Genomic DNA, 17,136 nt, shown 5'->3' on the forward strand with positions numbered 1-17,136 from the left:
TTTCAATATAGAATCAAAATATTTTCAAAATATATTTTCAAAATAGAATCAAGTATTTTCATTAAATGGTTTGCTAGTTGTTAACACAGGAGAGAAGAAGCAAGTACTTAATTTAAAATGTCACCTAGCATACAGGCATTCAATTAAGGAACCACATTTATAGGAACTTCAGCAGAATTAACTGTGATGAGCCATTGCTGGGAGTCCTGCAGTAGGGTACTGAAGACACTGTCTTCTTAATGCAGACACCTACAATGGGATGATGGTAATGGGACCTAAAGGCTCTAAGAGAAAGGGAGAATCTGCCTACCTGTGCCCATCAAAGGATTTTGTCAACCCCTCTCACCTTTAGAGTAACAGCTACCGAATCATTGTGGTTTATGTTATTTAGTACTGTTAAAATAAACGAACACCAACTTTGGGTTACCTTAATAAGCTCAGTTGTGAACTGTGACAGTCAGGCAGTGCTATACAAATTGCCGTGGTGTTCTTAGGTAGACTGGGTACCTTCAGGAGAAGGGTGAAGGAGGGATCAGGGACTGTAAACTACCACTGCTGGTACCCACAAGCCTGGAGGTCAGTCATCTTTAAATTTTTAATTTTTATTTCCTAGCATCAGGTTTTTATATTGTAGTGTAATGTAACAGTCCAATTCAATCATCGGGTGTAAAATTTATCTAGGCAAATGGATTGACTGATGAACTGTAGGAGTGTCGTTGCTTGGAGATGCTGAACCTTTGTAACAGTGTAGGTGGGTCCTACTGGTAGCATATCAGTGACCTGAATCCTGAACTTGCTTGTCAGATTTTAATGGCAACTTCCATATTTTATGTGAGTTTACTAGTACTGTAGTATTTCATCTCTTTTAAAAGTTGAGCAGAAATGTCAGCAGCAATAAAAACTGGCAAGAATTACGTCGGTCCTACCTGGTCTGAGTAGTTGGTGGAAGGCAATCTGCACCTTAGCCATTTTAGTGTAACTACTGGGTGGCTGCAGTCCTTTGTTTGCCGCTGACACCCAGGAGATGAGTGGGTGCAGGAAATTCATTGGGACTTCCATCAATTAGAAGGAAGCCCAGAATAAACTTAGGTTTCAGCTTTTATTTTCCAATTTACAGAACTTCAGTGTAACAGTGTGCTGCTTGTAGCATTGTATTTCTGAAGAACCACATAGTAAAGGAAAAATTTAACCATAGAAGTGCTTAGGTGGTGAAGGGATTTCTGGCAGTAACTAGGACGTGCAGTAATGGTTGATTTCATACAAGGCTGATCCTGATATTTGTAGTCTTTACATCCTATTAATTCCTTGAAAGATAAGCTGATACAAGAATGATTTGCCAGGGCCAATGGTTCTTCTAAAAATCTTGGCTCAGGTTATATCCCCTTTCTCTCCACATGCAAGATAAAAGCCCTGTGAATATGAGGTTAACTGAATTCAAATAGAAGACTCTCTCGAGTTATTGCATTCCTTAGAAAATAAATACATTTCTCATATGGTTGAGATTGATCAAAAAAGTATTCTGTATGCCAGTGATTACATTCCCATCTGTGATTAAGGTTTTCTGTCTGCATCTGGTTTTCACATTATATTTCTGTAACAAGAATCCTTTATATGGCAGAGTTCACTCTCTGTATTTTCTATTAGCTGCAGCTTGAACTACTGCACGGATCGCAGATTTACACATGTGGTTTTCATTACTTCATACCATTGAGAAAAAGTAATATTTGTTTGGGAAAGTATGTTTTTCAAAATTTCCATGGTAATACAACATGTTGATCCCTTTTTTATAACACTCTTGTAAGATGACAAATTGTTTGAGGCATTCTACTCTCAGTGAAGTTCAGACTTTAGACAGTTTTGCATGTACATTCGAACAACAGCAGCAGTTTACAATTCAGGAAGCAACAATAAATTTTAAAAAGGAGGTTAGTATAGAATGGGTATAGCAGAATGCATCCATCACTTTGGAAAATGTGGCATATAGAGAAAATTAATGTGGGGCTGAAACAAAGAAGAGTAGTAAGTTAAAGTGATGTCTTCATTGTACAGTGAACGACAGATGGATAGTGTTATTTTTTTGGTGGTGGTGTAAGAATTTTCTTTTTTTTTTTTTTTTTTACAGTAAGAGGTTTAAAAATCTTTTCCCAGCCATGAAAAAGGAGTATGCTATTCAGCAGACTCAAACATTGAATTGCTATATGTTACATAATTTAACATATTTGATCATAATTATTTCTAGTGGCCAAATTAGTAAAGGTTAGCAAAACATGAATGCATCTTTACAGATGGTTGCTGTGTATAATTCTGAATCCAAAATATGATGTTAATTTAATGTTCCACTATAAGTCCGTATTTCAACCAGATTGTGCTATCGTCACTCGGTAGAAAACTTGATGTTTCAATGATCTCAGTGAAATTAATAGGGCCACTCGGTCAGTGAAGGAGTTTTGAGTTTTGGTAGGCACATAAGTTTATGACCATAAAAATCAGGTCAAACAATAATAACAATTCAGGGAATATTGTATGCATTTATGGAAATGTATTACGCAAAAGCCTGGACAATTGAAAACTACACAATTAATGATAAGGCACAATTGAAAAGTAAATTTATTGCCTATGAAGAACATGGTTACAACTAGAGAATTTAATCTCAAATAAAACTAATTTTAGAAAAGTAGTTATTGCACCCATGTTGAGAGTCCAGACCACATTTTGGAGATTATTTTCCAAATGCCAAAGGCAGTTGTCTCATATTGAAAGCTTCACGGTTGCCAAATCCTGCATAAGAGTCCTGCAGTCCTTACAGGCCTCTTGTTTTCACTGAAATTGATAGGATTCAGGGCTGCGTGGAAATGTCCTACCACAAACAGGGAAGAGAAAGGATTTTGAGTGATGAACTCCTTTGTTCTGTAACTTAACTTTAACTTGGTGAGGGTTTGTTTTGATTTGAGGAGGGTGCTTGTTTTGGAAAAGATAGCAATTTCTAGCACAAACACAGAAGTGAGCTGTTGCAAATGCCCTTGGGCAAGACATTTTTTTGCAGTAAGATCTAGTCCGGGAGAGGGTTGGGGCAGGGTTCTTGGTTAGATGCATGCAGCTGTGTCCAGATCCTTTTGCATGCTTAACTTTATGTCTCAAAATACCTGAACAGTGGATGCAGATTGAAGCATGTACATAACTGTGTTTGCCTGGCTCTGAAAATCTTTCTGCCTTGACATAATTACAAGCCCATGAAAAGCATATTAATGTCTTGGAAAAACTGGCAGTGCTGTAATACAGACTCATACAAATGACAAAGTATTTGTGTAACCCAAATAAACAGTTTTTGTAGGTGTTGGAGTGGGAGGGAAATTGCCTTTTCAAAAGTGGGAGGGTGATGTGTAAATATATCAATAGCTTTTTGATCTTCCTTTGTTTAAATGTGCTTGCTGTTAGGATTTACAAGTCTAAATTAGTATAGCAATACGTAACTGCAAGGTCTCTATTTTTAGTAACCATGTTGGCTTAATAAATCATTCTCTAGAGCTTCTGTTGAACCAGGTAAAGTATGTATTATTTTATATTATATGAATGTATTTAAACCCAAGCATTTTTACAGAATTAGCTAATAGGTATTTTCGTGGTGGAATATAAGATGCCCTTAGTTCATTGCTGTCTGTATGTCAAATGTTTTAAATGAGCAACTTATGAAACGGCCTTTGTCAAAGAATTGATACAGTTTTAAAGTACTGCCTTATATTAACCAAGAAAATGTGGGTAATTGATTTGGAATGATAGCATTTCTGTCTTACCTTTTTTATTTAAGACTGCTATTATCATGCAAATGAAGGGGTGTGGTGGTGGTGCTTCAAACTGCCTGTGATATCTGCTTTTTTTTTTTTTCCTTTTTTTTTCTTTTTTTTTTTTCTTTTTTTTTTTTTTCTTTTTTTCATTTGTTGTTGTCAATAGAAAAGATTGATCTCTGGGCTGGTGAACATAGTACCTGTCCCAGTCAGAAAAGGAAAGAGGAAATTAGCAGAGCGATTGGTGGAGAATGATATCTGTCAAAAGAAACACTTGGAGAGCACTGAGTTTAGTGATAGGTGACTGCCGGAAAAAAGGGAACTTTGAATTTTGTCAAGGTAAGGAAAAGAAAAATATTTGATTTTGTAATGTGCATACCTTTTAGAAGCTATTTTAAATGACTGTACCTTGCCTTGTAAACTGTAACTAAAAAAGAAATCTTTCCCTTTAGCCTTCAAAGAGTCTGTCTAAATCAATGAAAGTGGTGTCTTCATTTTAATGTCACTTCAGTTCTTAAGTACAGTAATGCCAATAAAATCTGTCAGTGATGACTTTTCTGAAATCTTCCTTACCTTAAAATACATGTATATGGAAGTTTTAACTGTGCTTTTTACTTCTGGTGAGATATGTGCTTTTCATGTGTCATGTAAATATTACTTGGCTGAGCTGTGAAAATAATGAAGTTCAGCTTCCTGAACTGTGAATTAGAACAGTATTTTTAACCAGGTTAAGGGACAGTTGTAATCACATTGGCAAAATGGTTGTGTTTGTAATTTAGTGGAAGCCTCTGGTAAACTCTTTGCATTGGGAATCTGATAAATGGGATTGAGATGATACTGAGAATAAATATTTTTGCTCCTTGTGTGCAAAGATTTTTACCATATTAGAAAAATAAATCTGCTATGGCAGAACAAAATTTCTAGGTAACCTATGACTCTCTTTCCTGACTTGTAACTACATTACTTCTCCTAAAATGGTGTGTCTAGATGGCAAGAACTAAACTGATTTTAAGTGCTTTCCTGCACTCTGGTATTTTTGTTCTTAGTGTTGGACCATTTCGCTTAGGACATAACTTTGACACAGTATGATACCAAAATAAAATGAATAGTGTCTGAACACTCTAGACTCTGTTCCAGTTAGTTGTGAAGGCAGCTAAGCCTTGATCATATCACTAATCTCCTTACCTGAGATATGGTGGCTCATGCTGCTCTGTCTGTGGGGTGATGGAGCACAGCTGGGAGAGCCAGTGGGGTGCTGCACATCACTCATGGCAAGGGGCTGGGGCTGAGGTTCTTTGCACCAGTGTGAACATCCTTTCAAAAAATGAAATCTTACTTAAAATGAATTTGCATTCTAATTCGAGTTCCTAGCTCAGTTTTAAACAAGTAAATGCTTTTCTGGGACCTTCCTCTACACAGTCAGCATTGAAAAAGAATGAATAATCTTAGCAGGGTTTCTTCTTGCATTTTTATTTTGCTAATTTAGCAGTGGTTTAGCTTCTGACTAGTTTTCCTTTTTTCTATCTACTGTCTGTTTTTCAAAGTGTAAGTGTACTCTGTACAGGTGGTTGTTGTTTGGTTTCTTTTACCGTATGGATCTTCATAAAGGATTTTGAAAATAAATGTAAAAGTAAAGATTGCATGTCTGAAGCATGCAGTGCTGGCATACTAATGGGAAGCTTATTGAGGTTTATTGCTGTCAGAGCACGTGCAAGATAATGGAAATTTCCTACAACATAGACATGTTTTCTAATACTATCCATTTTTTATAGAAGAAGGAATTAATATGACTGAAATTCACTTCATTCTTATAAAGTCCAAGTGATCTGGTTGTACTACTGAAATATTCATAATGGAAGGGAAGAGCACATTATCTGTCTTGCTAACCGTTGGGCAGGTCAGGCTGCCTCTATCACCTGGGTGCAGGCGCATCTCAGCTATTGTGAAGCTGCTGGCTCCCTTTCCTGTACAGTTCTGTCTGTGTAGCCTTATACCAAAATAGACACATCCTTTCTATAGCACAACTTACAAAATCGATGATACTGTATATGGTGATGAAGATAAATCCAAAATTGCTTTGTAGTCCTTTATAAAAGAGAGTGATCAGTGGTGTTTAGCAAGTGTTAGATCTTTGGGCATTCCCATTTTGACATTTATTTGAAATGAGGTGACTAGGTAAGGTACCTTTATCTAGATGTATGTGTTTGTTACACATTCAAAAATTTTAGTCTTAAACAGCCAAGAAGCTCCATACCTAAATTTGGATGAGTGATGAGAGATGAGGCCAACATTCTTAGAGCTTAACTTGAAAAGGACTTTGCTGTGCCCAGCAAGATTTGACTTGCTATTTGAGACCAAAATGGCAAAATTAAAGCTGTTTGAGTATCACCTCCTTGAAGAGACAGCCTCTTGTAACATTAGACTACCTTTGCTGATGTGATCCTTTTCAGGCATTGTCATCATTGTTTTGCTCTTGCAAAGTCTTTTGTCTAGCTTTTTTATCTTAAAACCAGTTGTTTGCTTATGTATGTATCTTATGTATGTACAATGGAAATAATAAACCCCCTTCTAACATACAACAGATGCAAAATGGGACAAGTGTATTATAGACAGTGAATTGTCATTACACAGCTCACAATCAGATTTTCATCTGTTCATGTGGTGCACACCTGTGGCTTGCTAGCGTTGCTCTTGATTGGAGTGTGAGAGATCCTAATGAAAAACCAAGCCGGGATGACAAGAGGAGACTCCATGGCACACACGGGTTACTTCACACAGTGTAAGAAAGTGAAATTCAAAATACACTGGTTTGGAGAGTCTGCCTCGTGATGAGGAAGCGTGCCTGGATGACTCTGCAAAGGGAGCTGGAGCCCTGCTGCTCACTGCTGCTTTGCAAATACAGCGGTTTATTTTGTAGGTCAGGTTGATTTGGACCAGTTGAGCGCAGTGGCTGATTTCTCCATCTTTACTTTCTGAGCTAGTAAGAGTATCCTGGGCAGGAATACAGCTTTTGAACTACAAAGAAAATAACCCATAATCTATATAAAACGCTGGTGGATGGGGAAGGGAGGAAATTCACAGAGAATAACCGAGTTTGAAACAGCTGTGTTAAAAGTAGGGATGGAAGGGGAATGTGTGTGACATTAGTATTTGTTTTATTTTGAAAATACGATCTTTGAATCCTTTGGGGTGAGCAGAGGACGAACACTCACAATACAATGTATTTATTGGTAAACTGAAACCAAGCACTCCAGCTGGAGCTGAAGTTCCTTTTTCAAAGTGATTTTTCCCCCTGAGTTTGCAGAGTTTGGGTTCTCTGTTTTTCCCCTACCCCTCTTGCTAATGTACTTTGGCTCTGATAACGTTAATGGGCTTTGCCCCACATGGAGCAGCGAGTGTATTGTACCATTGCTCACTGATCCCAGGTCAGTGTGATGCGTGAAATCAATTTATTTGAATCTCTTTGCCTGTATAGGAATTTGGCTGTGTGCCAGTTGTTTTCATTTAATGTTCTTTGTGTTGAACACAGACAAGCAGGCATGCTTTTGTACTTCTCTTTCTTCTGGGCTCTTCTCTTTTCAGCCAATATTCTATTCTGTGGATTTTTCGGAAAGAAGGAGGAATGTGTTATCTTTTTAAAAAATAATTTTTGTTTAAATAGCCTTTAAAGAGCATAGAAACTAGGTCAGTCACAGAGCAGCCTGTGTAGGGGTTTTCACTGAGTATAGGTAGTAACACCTGCCTTTTCCTGTTTCTTAAATTTGGGGAAAAAGAGAGAAAACATTGGTTTACTTGTCTGATGCCTGGTTCAATGATTTATGTCCTCTTCTAAGACAAAGACTCTTCAAAAATGCTTAAATCAGAATAATTTTATTTCTAAATAAGTGAATGTCTGGCAGTTGGTTGGATGAATCAGAGGAGCTTTTTCATTTTGAGTAATGACATTAAAGTAAGCATTAATTTGGGAATCCCTTGCCTTGTCTTTCTGTCTGTGCCACCCCTCCCCCAGTTAGTTAATATTTTGAATGGCTGGCTGAAGAACAGCTAGTTCTGTAAGTACCCATTTCTTTCCTTTTTTGCTTCTTTTTCTCATGAGAAAGCAGCAAGGTGTATGGAACAGAGCAAGTAATTTGGCCCTTCTTTAAAAAAAAAAAAAAAAAGGGAGGGAAAGGCAGCAGCAGATACTTCCAGAAGGATTTGTTTTAGAGCTTGGTGTTGGAAGCAGGAGTAGAAGCTTCTGTTGATGCTCCAGGCGGTTCGTGCGGAAGTCGATAGCAGAACTGCGGAGCCACAGCGCAGGGGTCAGACTCGTACACATCAGCCCCGTTTCCTTGTTTAATTACCTGAAGAGCAAAACATCCAGGCTGGGAGTGTGTGAAAAGCCAGTATCTCGAACAGCAGTTTGCTGCTCTGACATCCTGCGAGGCCAGCCCCGTCTGTCCGCAAACGTCAGGGCTGGTTCCTGACAGTGGGCTATCTCTGCCGGGCCTGGGTTCCTTCCATTCAGGAGGCATTGTGTGGAAGAGGGTTTGGTCAGGAATTTGAGGTTCCTGCCGGTTCTTCCAGCCTGGCCAACCCTGTGACATATAGGCCTGATTTTTTTTTTTCTTTTAAAGAATAATAATAATAAAAAAAAATTGGCTCTTTTTAGTCTTTCCCTGTATTTCTGGCATTGGTATAATACCGACTGAAACAAAACGTGTGTTAACCCTTTCTCTTCTGAATTTGTGGCTTTCTCCTTTGACTTTATTCTGTCTCCCCTTGTTTGACCTTTTATTTTCAGAGCTAAAATCTTGTGAGGAGCAAATTCTTCTAGGTGGAGTTTGTAGCACGCAGCAAATAAACTTCTGAAAACATTTTTTTTTTTTTTTTGTTTAGTGATCATTAACACAATCATCATTCTTGGCATTTTATGTCTTTCATTTTCAGCATGCTCGGCAACATAATTTTTATTCATCCCGTGGATGCAAACCAAACCAATGTTTGTTCTGGCATGGTCTGTTAAAACAGTGGTGGCAGCTATCAGCGCTCCCATTCTCCTTATTCATGAGATTTGCTTAGATGTCCAGCTTGGTGTTATGTTGAGATAGGGTCAGTTATAGTCCTTGCTCCTAATAGCTGCTGTTTGTTGAGGTCACTCATGGGTGCAAAAGGCAGGGCTCTGTGCACTGGTGAGGTTTGGGCCCATAGATAAAAAGTATTTATTGGGATCTAAAGCTCAAGTTTGTAGCTGAAAGCTAAAATGTTCAGTTAGGTAAAGGTCGTGAATATTTTTTTTACTATTTGTGAAGAATTATGACTTCATGTTTGAATGATAAATGAAGAATATGAATCTTATTTGGGTTATTTTAATACTTTGGTATGTAGCACAGTGCTGTTAGTAGTTGTACTGGCAGAACTTAAGATCACAAGGTACAAGTAATAGAGAGAAGGGACGTAATTGGTATGGCTTTGCAGCAGAAAATGAGTGTAGCATGTGACTATTGCCTTTTATTAATGTGGGCAGAAGCTGGTCCAAGAAAGATATTTGTGGTTGTGGGAGTGGAGAAGAGCTGGAAGTTAACTAAGGTTTCATTTTCTTTTGCACTGAAGGCATTTGGTCCAGTCTATAGAGTTACGCCTGCAGTCTTAGAGGACATTTTCATGTGCTAAGGATTTTGGGTACTTTGTAGGTGAGATGGAAATAATTTCAGCAGTTACTTATATTTTCTCTGCTAATATTTCATTAGAGTTTTGTAATACATATTTAAAGATATACTTTTTTTTTTTCCTTGCATACAAGCATTGCTACATAAGGGTTCTGGGGACCCTTGAGAGAGAGCCTTCAGTGGGAACAGGCAGCTGGAAATTGATAGTGCAGTGGGACCAAAAGAGTCATTATGATCTATTGTGCCACTAATCCTCCATCTAAGAAGGATTTGCAGGGGATGGTGCAACAAAAGAGCTGTTTCAGTGTATCAGTAATCATCTAATAAACTCTTCATATGTATGTAATCCTTCAACTTTAGAATCAGGCCCCCTTCTTCATTATGAACTCCTTAGGTTACTCTGGTGTAAAGGTGCCCTTAAGTAAAAGTGAATTACTTGGACATATAATTTTAAGTCTCTGACATACTGTAAAGAAGCCATAGTTTAAATAAGCATTGCTTGTATCTACAGGATGAGGAAAAGATGGTTTATGCATTGCGGTCAGTGTCATTTTCTTGGAGAGTTTGTACATACAGAGGAAATTGTATGTAAGCGTTATTAGTTAAACCTTTACAAGTCATGTGTGTCCCTCCTTCCAGTGTTTCACATGCCTTTGTTTTTTGCAGTTCCTAATCTAATAAACTGTCTACAACCTTTGCCCAGTTCAACCAACAGCATAGTAAAAGAAACTTCTCCGGTGACATGTGGTGACGACAATAACCACACTGTCTTTTCTCCTATCCATTGGGTGTGGTGTCTAGCTCCTCTTTGAAAATGGCAGAAAATGATAGCCTTTAATCCATGGTTGCCACCTCAAAAATGCCTCAGAGATAATGATTTGAAATCAGTATTCTGTTTGAAAAAAAATCTTGGGCATCACTGCAAGTCTCTGCTGTGACAGTCTTCCATAAGTGAAGTTCTTGTGGATAACAGTTCTGAACCCGGTTTGGGCTTTATTAAAACTGGTACCTTGCATTGTACCCAAACACTTACTGCTGCGCTTTGCAGATGTTCTCCTAGTGTGAAGTGGTGTAATTTGCTCTTGGTATGAAATTCCACTTCATAATCACCTCTGCATTCTTTTTCTGCTTTTCTGCTGAATGGCTACAATGAAGCACCATGTGGAGTACAACACAATTAGGTAAAATGAAATGATATTTAAAGGCCTGTGTTCCTCAAGGCTCCTCCCCTTTCCTAAAGAAACAAAGATTTTGTATGTTAATTTTCCTTAGCTGTGATGGGATTTGCCTGGATCAGACTAAAAGCACAAAGCTTGTGTCAACACATCATCCTTCCAGGGAAAGTGCTGTGCTCCTCTGATTGCACGTTAAGTGGATCCCATTCCAGTCCTGTTTTCTAGTGGAAACCTAACTGACGCAGTGTTTGTCCTCCCTGTTAGGAGTTCTGGTTGTTGATCTTTTTTATGTGTTAATTTATGTGGGTAATATTTTATGGAACTACTCACCATAATGTGAGGACCAAATCTGGGACATCTAGCTTTTGGGGAAGCAGAAGTGGGTGAGGTTGAATGTCCAAGCTAGCAGAAGCAGGCAAATCACATAGTGGGTTGGAGAAGGTAGAGAGAAGGTGGCACCAGAATGAAGAACATAGGAATAGATGTAGTGGCAGAGAGAAGATGGAGGGCACTGAATGAAAAAGCAAGAGGAAAACATGATAGGAGGTGTAACTAAGAAAGCAGTGGAAACAAACAAAAAAAATGTTTAACTAAAATCAGTGCCTTCCCTTTGTCACTCGCAAATGATAATGCTTTTCCATCATCAGGGGTTGAATGAGTCTGTGCACTCATTCTGCTGTGTTTCCAGATGCTGAACTGCATTAGAGCAGTTCACTTGGTAATATTGCTTTGCCATTTTAGCAATTACAAGGTCTGACAGTGGGTTGTCCTATTATAACTGTGAGAAAACTCATCCATAACCACTTTCCTGTTAGGACTTAGTTCTCTTCATGTAAAAAGGTGCCCCCCTGCCTCTATGCCATTAGACCTTCTCATTCATCAGGGTATGTTAAAATACTTGAGGAAGTGGCTTTCTCACCTGGTGCTGTAAAACAAATAATTTAAATGGGGAAATGAATGCTTAGCTGTCCTAGATCTCCTCAGATATTTATTTATGGTCCTCATGCATTCACTCTTGAAATTACTTAGTAGTTGATGGATGTCATACTAAAATAAAGGCATTAATAGTAAACACTAACATAGTGTACAGTGGTGCTGCTGTGATGTTACCAGCACTACTGTGTGTATAAGCGCATAACAGGATATGCGGAATGGCTGGGGTTCCAGCCCATTGTAGTGGAGGCCAGTGTAAAGATTTGGCTGCCTAAGAGTAAGCTTTATTGTCTGAATGCTTGTCAGTTTGTTTTACAAGTACAACGTTATCATTATATAATTGAATATAGACATGTATATATTTGAATAATACCATTCTTTAATTTTCCTTATGTATCTGATTACTATTGTGGACTGCAAATTCCTGTTGAAACTCATCTGGAACAATAGCTTTGTACGAAGACCCCTATGAACAAAGCTTTTGTGCTATTATAAATGTGGTAAATAAGTACAAATTGATCAATATGTGACAAAAGGGTAAAGAAGGGAGGTCAAGAGGTAAGAGCATTTCAATGTAAAACATTTTCGCTGTTAAAAATGGCAGTGGGAACATAAATAAGTAGTTTGTATTGCTGTGTATTTGCTCCACCTGGTGGATTTTCCTGAAAGTGTTTTTAATCCTTGTTAAGGGGAAACTGTCTTTAATTAAATTCAAAAGACAGTACCAAGAATAAAGGCAACTTGTTTGTTTGTTTGGGCTTTTTTTTAGCAATAGCATTGCCAAAGGAAGGCAGATTTGGGGAAAGAAAAGATGAAAATTTGGTATTTCTCTTGAACACACTTGATCAGTGCAGTAATATCTTATGAAAGCGTAGCATTCCAAATCAGTTAATGGTAACAGTTTACTCTTGGACTCATCTAGAGATTCATAATTACAAAGTCCAAATCTATTGCTTGTGGGGTTTGAAAGTGAGGATTTGCTATGACTTCCACACCCCCCCCCCCCCAGTTTTTGAAACACTACACCCCCTCCCCCCCCAATATCAGTGCTAGAGCTGAACCCAGGACACAGTACTATCAAAAAAGAGAGTTACTGTGCTGAAGTGTTACCACTGTACATCAGCGTAAAATCTGTCTGTCATTAAGCTAGCTTTGCAAGCATTGTTTTCTTTGGAATTCGTAAGGACTTGGTTATGCTTTGATCATCTCATTGTTCTCCTTAGGTTATTTTTTTCCTTTAGAGTGTAATGGGTCCCTAACAGAAGGTGAAGTTTAGAAAATAGTGTCTCCATATGCAAGGGATTTGGAGACCTTTTTATTGTCTTTAAAAATGTCATTCATAGTCCTCATTAGCATTTATTGTTGCAAGCGTACAAGCAGAAAATGTGAAATTGGTATGTCATGAATAGCTCCACAGAGCTCTAGAGCCCTGAAATTTTGCCTGCAGTGTGGTGTGGGGCAGGCATTGAGAGAAAGCTGGCCAGATGGCTGCCAGCACAGAGCAGAGCTGCAGGTTTTTGTCTCTGGTGCTGAGAGGAGGGAAAGTTCACTGGAGCATACGCTATCACCCCTTGCGTTTTAACAAAACTAACTCGCCATCAGTCAAAACGGGGAGGTGGTGACATTGAAACAAAAGTTTTCAATATAATGTAACAGTCCTTGTCAAATGAATAAAATATGTTTAGTTAGTGTCACAAATATTGACGTGTTACAAAGAAAAATGCAAGGCTCGAATTTATGGCTTGTGGTAGATACACTTTCACACAAATATGCTCTCACATTATCTTTATTATGAAAATACTATGCATTAAAAAGACATCGATTAGAGGTCAAAACAAGGGTTAATATACTACAGCAGGAGGAGTTTCCCTACCCATGTTAAATGCAAAGTCTGAGCTTCAAGTAAAAAAGCAACTGATAGCTTGAAACGTTTTTTTTTCCTTCTTTCTTTCTTCTTCCCCTTTTTTTTTCTTTTCTTTTTGGATCTTAAAATTTGACCCTATTTCAGCAGGACATGATATTCTCATCCAGGCTTCTCCAGGTCACACTGAATATTTTCTGTCTGCTGTGTGTGAGACGGCATCTTTGGTATTTTCTGGTGTCCTTTCAGAAATAATATCAAATCAATATCAAATTTTCTGAAGTGCTTCAGTGGTGTCTGTGGTCAGATGGTTTGGTAATATTCTTTGAATCCAGCTAATGATATAAATTAGCAGTCAATTCTAATTTGCTTTACTCACATTATGGAAAATACTGTATCTAATAAAAATATAAGGCAAAACTTGGTTTAGCCCAGACCAAGTGAAAGAAATAGACACTAACACAGGTACATATATGTGAGTTTGTCCACATGAGTGTTCTTACTAAAATGTGTATGTAGAGCAAAAGGGCATGTGTTCTTTGAGACCTGAAGCCTGCATTGGCCCTCTCATTCTGAGTCAATTTCTGGTAGAACTCTTCTTCTATGCTACATCTTTACATATATTTTCATTATTTTAAAAACTGAAATACACCAGAAATGCCACTGGGATTTCTGGCAATGTTGAACATGAATGAATTATTTTTTGTTGTTCTTTTTTTGATCAGAAAGCAATAGGCAATCTACATTGCTAAGTCTGACCCACAGCCAAACTTGCTTTCATTAAGAGAGGAAGTCTTCTTTAGAGGACTAATTTGTGATTATCCTGTTGAAATAGTATGACTTCTAAGTTTACTTAACTGAAACAAGAGATGGATCCTTTCTCACCTCCACTGAATTTAATCCACTTCTACAGGTAACATGATGAACAGTTTTTCTTAGACAACCAAGGATAATTTCTTCCCAGCTTAGTGACTCTAGCTATCAACTGTTGAGGTATTTGTGTGTGCAGGTAATTTCAATTAGCCTGTGTTTCACAGAGCTCTGTGTGGTTTAAAGGTCCTATTTGTATTTTTTTTTTTTTTTTTTCAAAAAGTCCAGAAAGCCTTGCCAATAAGGAAATGCTTAGGGAAATGTTTACTGTTATCTGGCGAATGTTTTGTGTTGCATGCATTAAGAGCTACTGTTAACAGATAAGCACCTATCTTACTGGAATATCTTAATTCCCTTTCCAAACAAAGAAGTAGGAGTTTAGAAAGAAGTGCCGTTCTTGAATAGCTTGAGCTCTTTTGTGGTAGAGCAGTAAAAACAAGGGAGGTTAGGTACAATGTCATGGAAAAAGTCACACTGAGGGTACCCATTACAGTCCTAGGTGTACTACTGTTGCACGAGGTGAAGGAGATACTGGGCAGCAAGAAATCAGTGAGCTTCTCCTGAAGGTGTTGCCTTTATTGTACTTTGGTTGGACAATTCATGGAATAAAGTTCAGAAAGCATCCAGAAGTGGTTGTCCCCTGTCCCCCCACATCAGCTCTACAGCTCACACATGAGGTGGGTTTGTCCTGTCAGTGGGATGCCTTAAGAAAACACTAATAGCTTCCAGCTGGGTGGAAAATCAAAACGTTTGGGGGCTGACAAAACTAGCAGATTTGAATTTGAAAGCCCAGCTAATGCCTCCATTTTTATTTACCACTCGCCCATAAAAGATTATTTTCCAATATGTCAGCCTCATTTGGTGGCCAGTGGTCTGAAAGTGAAAGTGGAACAAGCAAGCGGGGAAATCTGGACATTAGTGAGTCCGCCCTTTCAAGCTGGTGTGCCACTTTGTGGAATGGCCTTCCCTGAGATTGGGGGGGTCCTAATGACCATTCATCAATGCTCGTTGGCTGATCATTGAGTGCCTTCTCATTCAGTTTATCAAGTCTTGCACATAAAAAGTCAGAATAAGCATTATTCAGCTTTGTTAAAGCCAACTAGGAGTAAAATGCTCCATTTGAACCCATTTTGCCCTTGGTTTTTCACTTTGTTAATGCAGTCCTGCTTAAATGAGTGCTTTTATTGGGTCTGCTAGAATATCTGAAACTATTAATTCTCTTGTATTGAATAGCTGGTGGCAGGCCAGAGCAGATGGGGTAGAAAACTATTTGGTTGGGTGTATTGCTTTCAATTAGGATCAATGAGGTTTCAGCTCCTTTGAATTAACTCACTTAATACCCACTGTGTGAAGTCACAATGTATCACAACAGTCTGCTATAAGTAGAGCGGGAAGTTGAGAAGTCCTACAGAAAAGCTTTGAGTTAAATTCTTCCTTCACTGTTAATAGAGAGCTTTCATTAACTACAGATGCGTTTCAGTGGACTTCCAGTCCCTGTTATTAAACTAGCCTTGTGCAGAAGACATTCTCTGCACTTCTAAATAGTGATCGTTTGGAATCTCTCTTTTCCATCAGATCTATGTCTTGGTGACTTTATATCATCCACTGCATAAAAATTATTTTCCCCTTTCACATATACAAGTGTGGAAACTGTTCTGCCTTTTTTACCCATTTTCAAGATATTAAGAGTTGTAGAGGATTCTTTAATATTATTTTGTAAAGTGTTTTGAATGATTGTCAAAGAAGAGGCTGATTCCCACCCAGGAAGGTGTAGCATAATGCACACCATAAAGAAACTGGCTGAAGATTATCTTCTGGGTTTTTCATTCTCTGTATCCCTTTCATTTTGGTATTACTACCAACTCTTGCGGTACAGTGTGTTAAAACCACTGCCTTTCCTTAGTGGAGAACAAAACTGTTTTACAGAAAGGGCTGTCCACCTTTGCTTGGCCTGCTAAAATTTCAGACCTTGTGCAAAAACTGTTAGGGCAAGTTTTAAGTGACTGCATTAAAAATGGGGGTGGGGTGGGCAGAGCGAATAAATATCCACAGATATTTATTCAGGGAGGACTGCCAAATGGGTTGCAGCCTGCCTCAGTGTATTAAATAATGTGAGGGAAAAACTATTCATGCAGCTGGCTGCTTGAGAAAATGCTGAAGTAGTCTCAGATGCACAGGCATTCTGTTAGCCCCTTCCACAAGCAGACTTCTAGGTGAGAATCTCCAGGGATCCAGGTTTTGTTGACGTGGATCAATTTAAGTGGTAATTACTGTAGTCAGATAACAGCTTAAAAAAGGCTTTTTACACACAGAAAAAAGATGCATAATCACACAGCATATGGAAGTTCAATTTCGTGAGCTGTGGTCTGTGGATTTACAGTGTACTGATATTAAGACCTTCTTTTAAAACTGAATATTGTTCGTTTTTATTAAAATGCGTCACACCTTTGACACGTTACATTCTACTCTGGAGCTGATTCAGGCTGCATCTATGTTGATGAAAGGTTGCACTTCCAACTGTGAAAATGTTTTTCCTTTCATGTAGAGTACAGCATTAAAAAAGAAAAACAACACAGCAAATACAATAGTAACTGACTGGTTTTAAGTAGTGCATCAAATAATAAAAAGAATGGTAAATTCTTTAAAGGCCTCGGTGGCCCAGACTTTCCTTCTCTCCCTTGCTTTTCTCGCCTTCCCCCTCTGCCTTTCCCCCCTTTATGAAAGCAGTCTGTCACGAAAATGTTTTCATGTTTTGGTGTTACTCTTGGGCTCCCTGACACTCAGAAATCCTTTAGAGAACTTCATTGCAGTAGATATCTGATGAAGGTGAAGAAAAGACTCACCTCCAGTCGCAGACACGTTGGATT

General features: G+C 38.3%; 1 protein-coding gene across 7 annotated transcripts in view; it reads left to right on the forward strand.

The window, feature by feature from the left end:
• Nucleotides 1-17,136, forward strand: part of RUNX1T1 (RUNX1 partner transcriptional co-repressor 1) — a 121,212-nt gene that overhangs the window by 16,224 nt on the left and 87,852 nt on the right. For 3 of the 7 annotated variants that reach the window (XM_062604569.1, XM_062604570.1, XM_062604568.1), the window contains exon 2: nucleotides 3,949-4,121. The exons of the other annotated variants lie outside the window; for them this stretch is intronic. In XM_062604569.1, the coding sequence (XP_062460553.1) occupies nucleotides 4,034-4,121 (88 nt within the window). In that variant the 5' untranslated portion in view covers nucleotides 3,949-4,033. The remainder of the gene's footprint in view (nucleotides 1-3,948; nucleotides 4,122-17,136) is intronic. 7 annotated transcript variants of the gene reach the window in all.

The sequence above is a fragment of the Pezoporus occidentalis genome, unplaced genomic scaffold (assembly GCF_034315485.1).
Source record: "Pezoporus occidentalis ecotype Australia unplaced genomic scaffold, CSIRO_AGI_Poc_V1 ctg87, whole genome shotgun sequence".
NCBI classification, from domain to species: domain Eukaryota; kingdom Metazoa; phylum Chordata; class Aves; order Psittaciformes; family Psittacidae; genus Pezoporus; species Pezoporus occidentalis.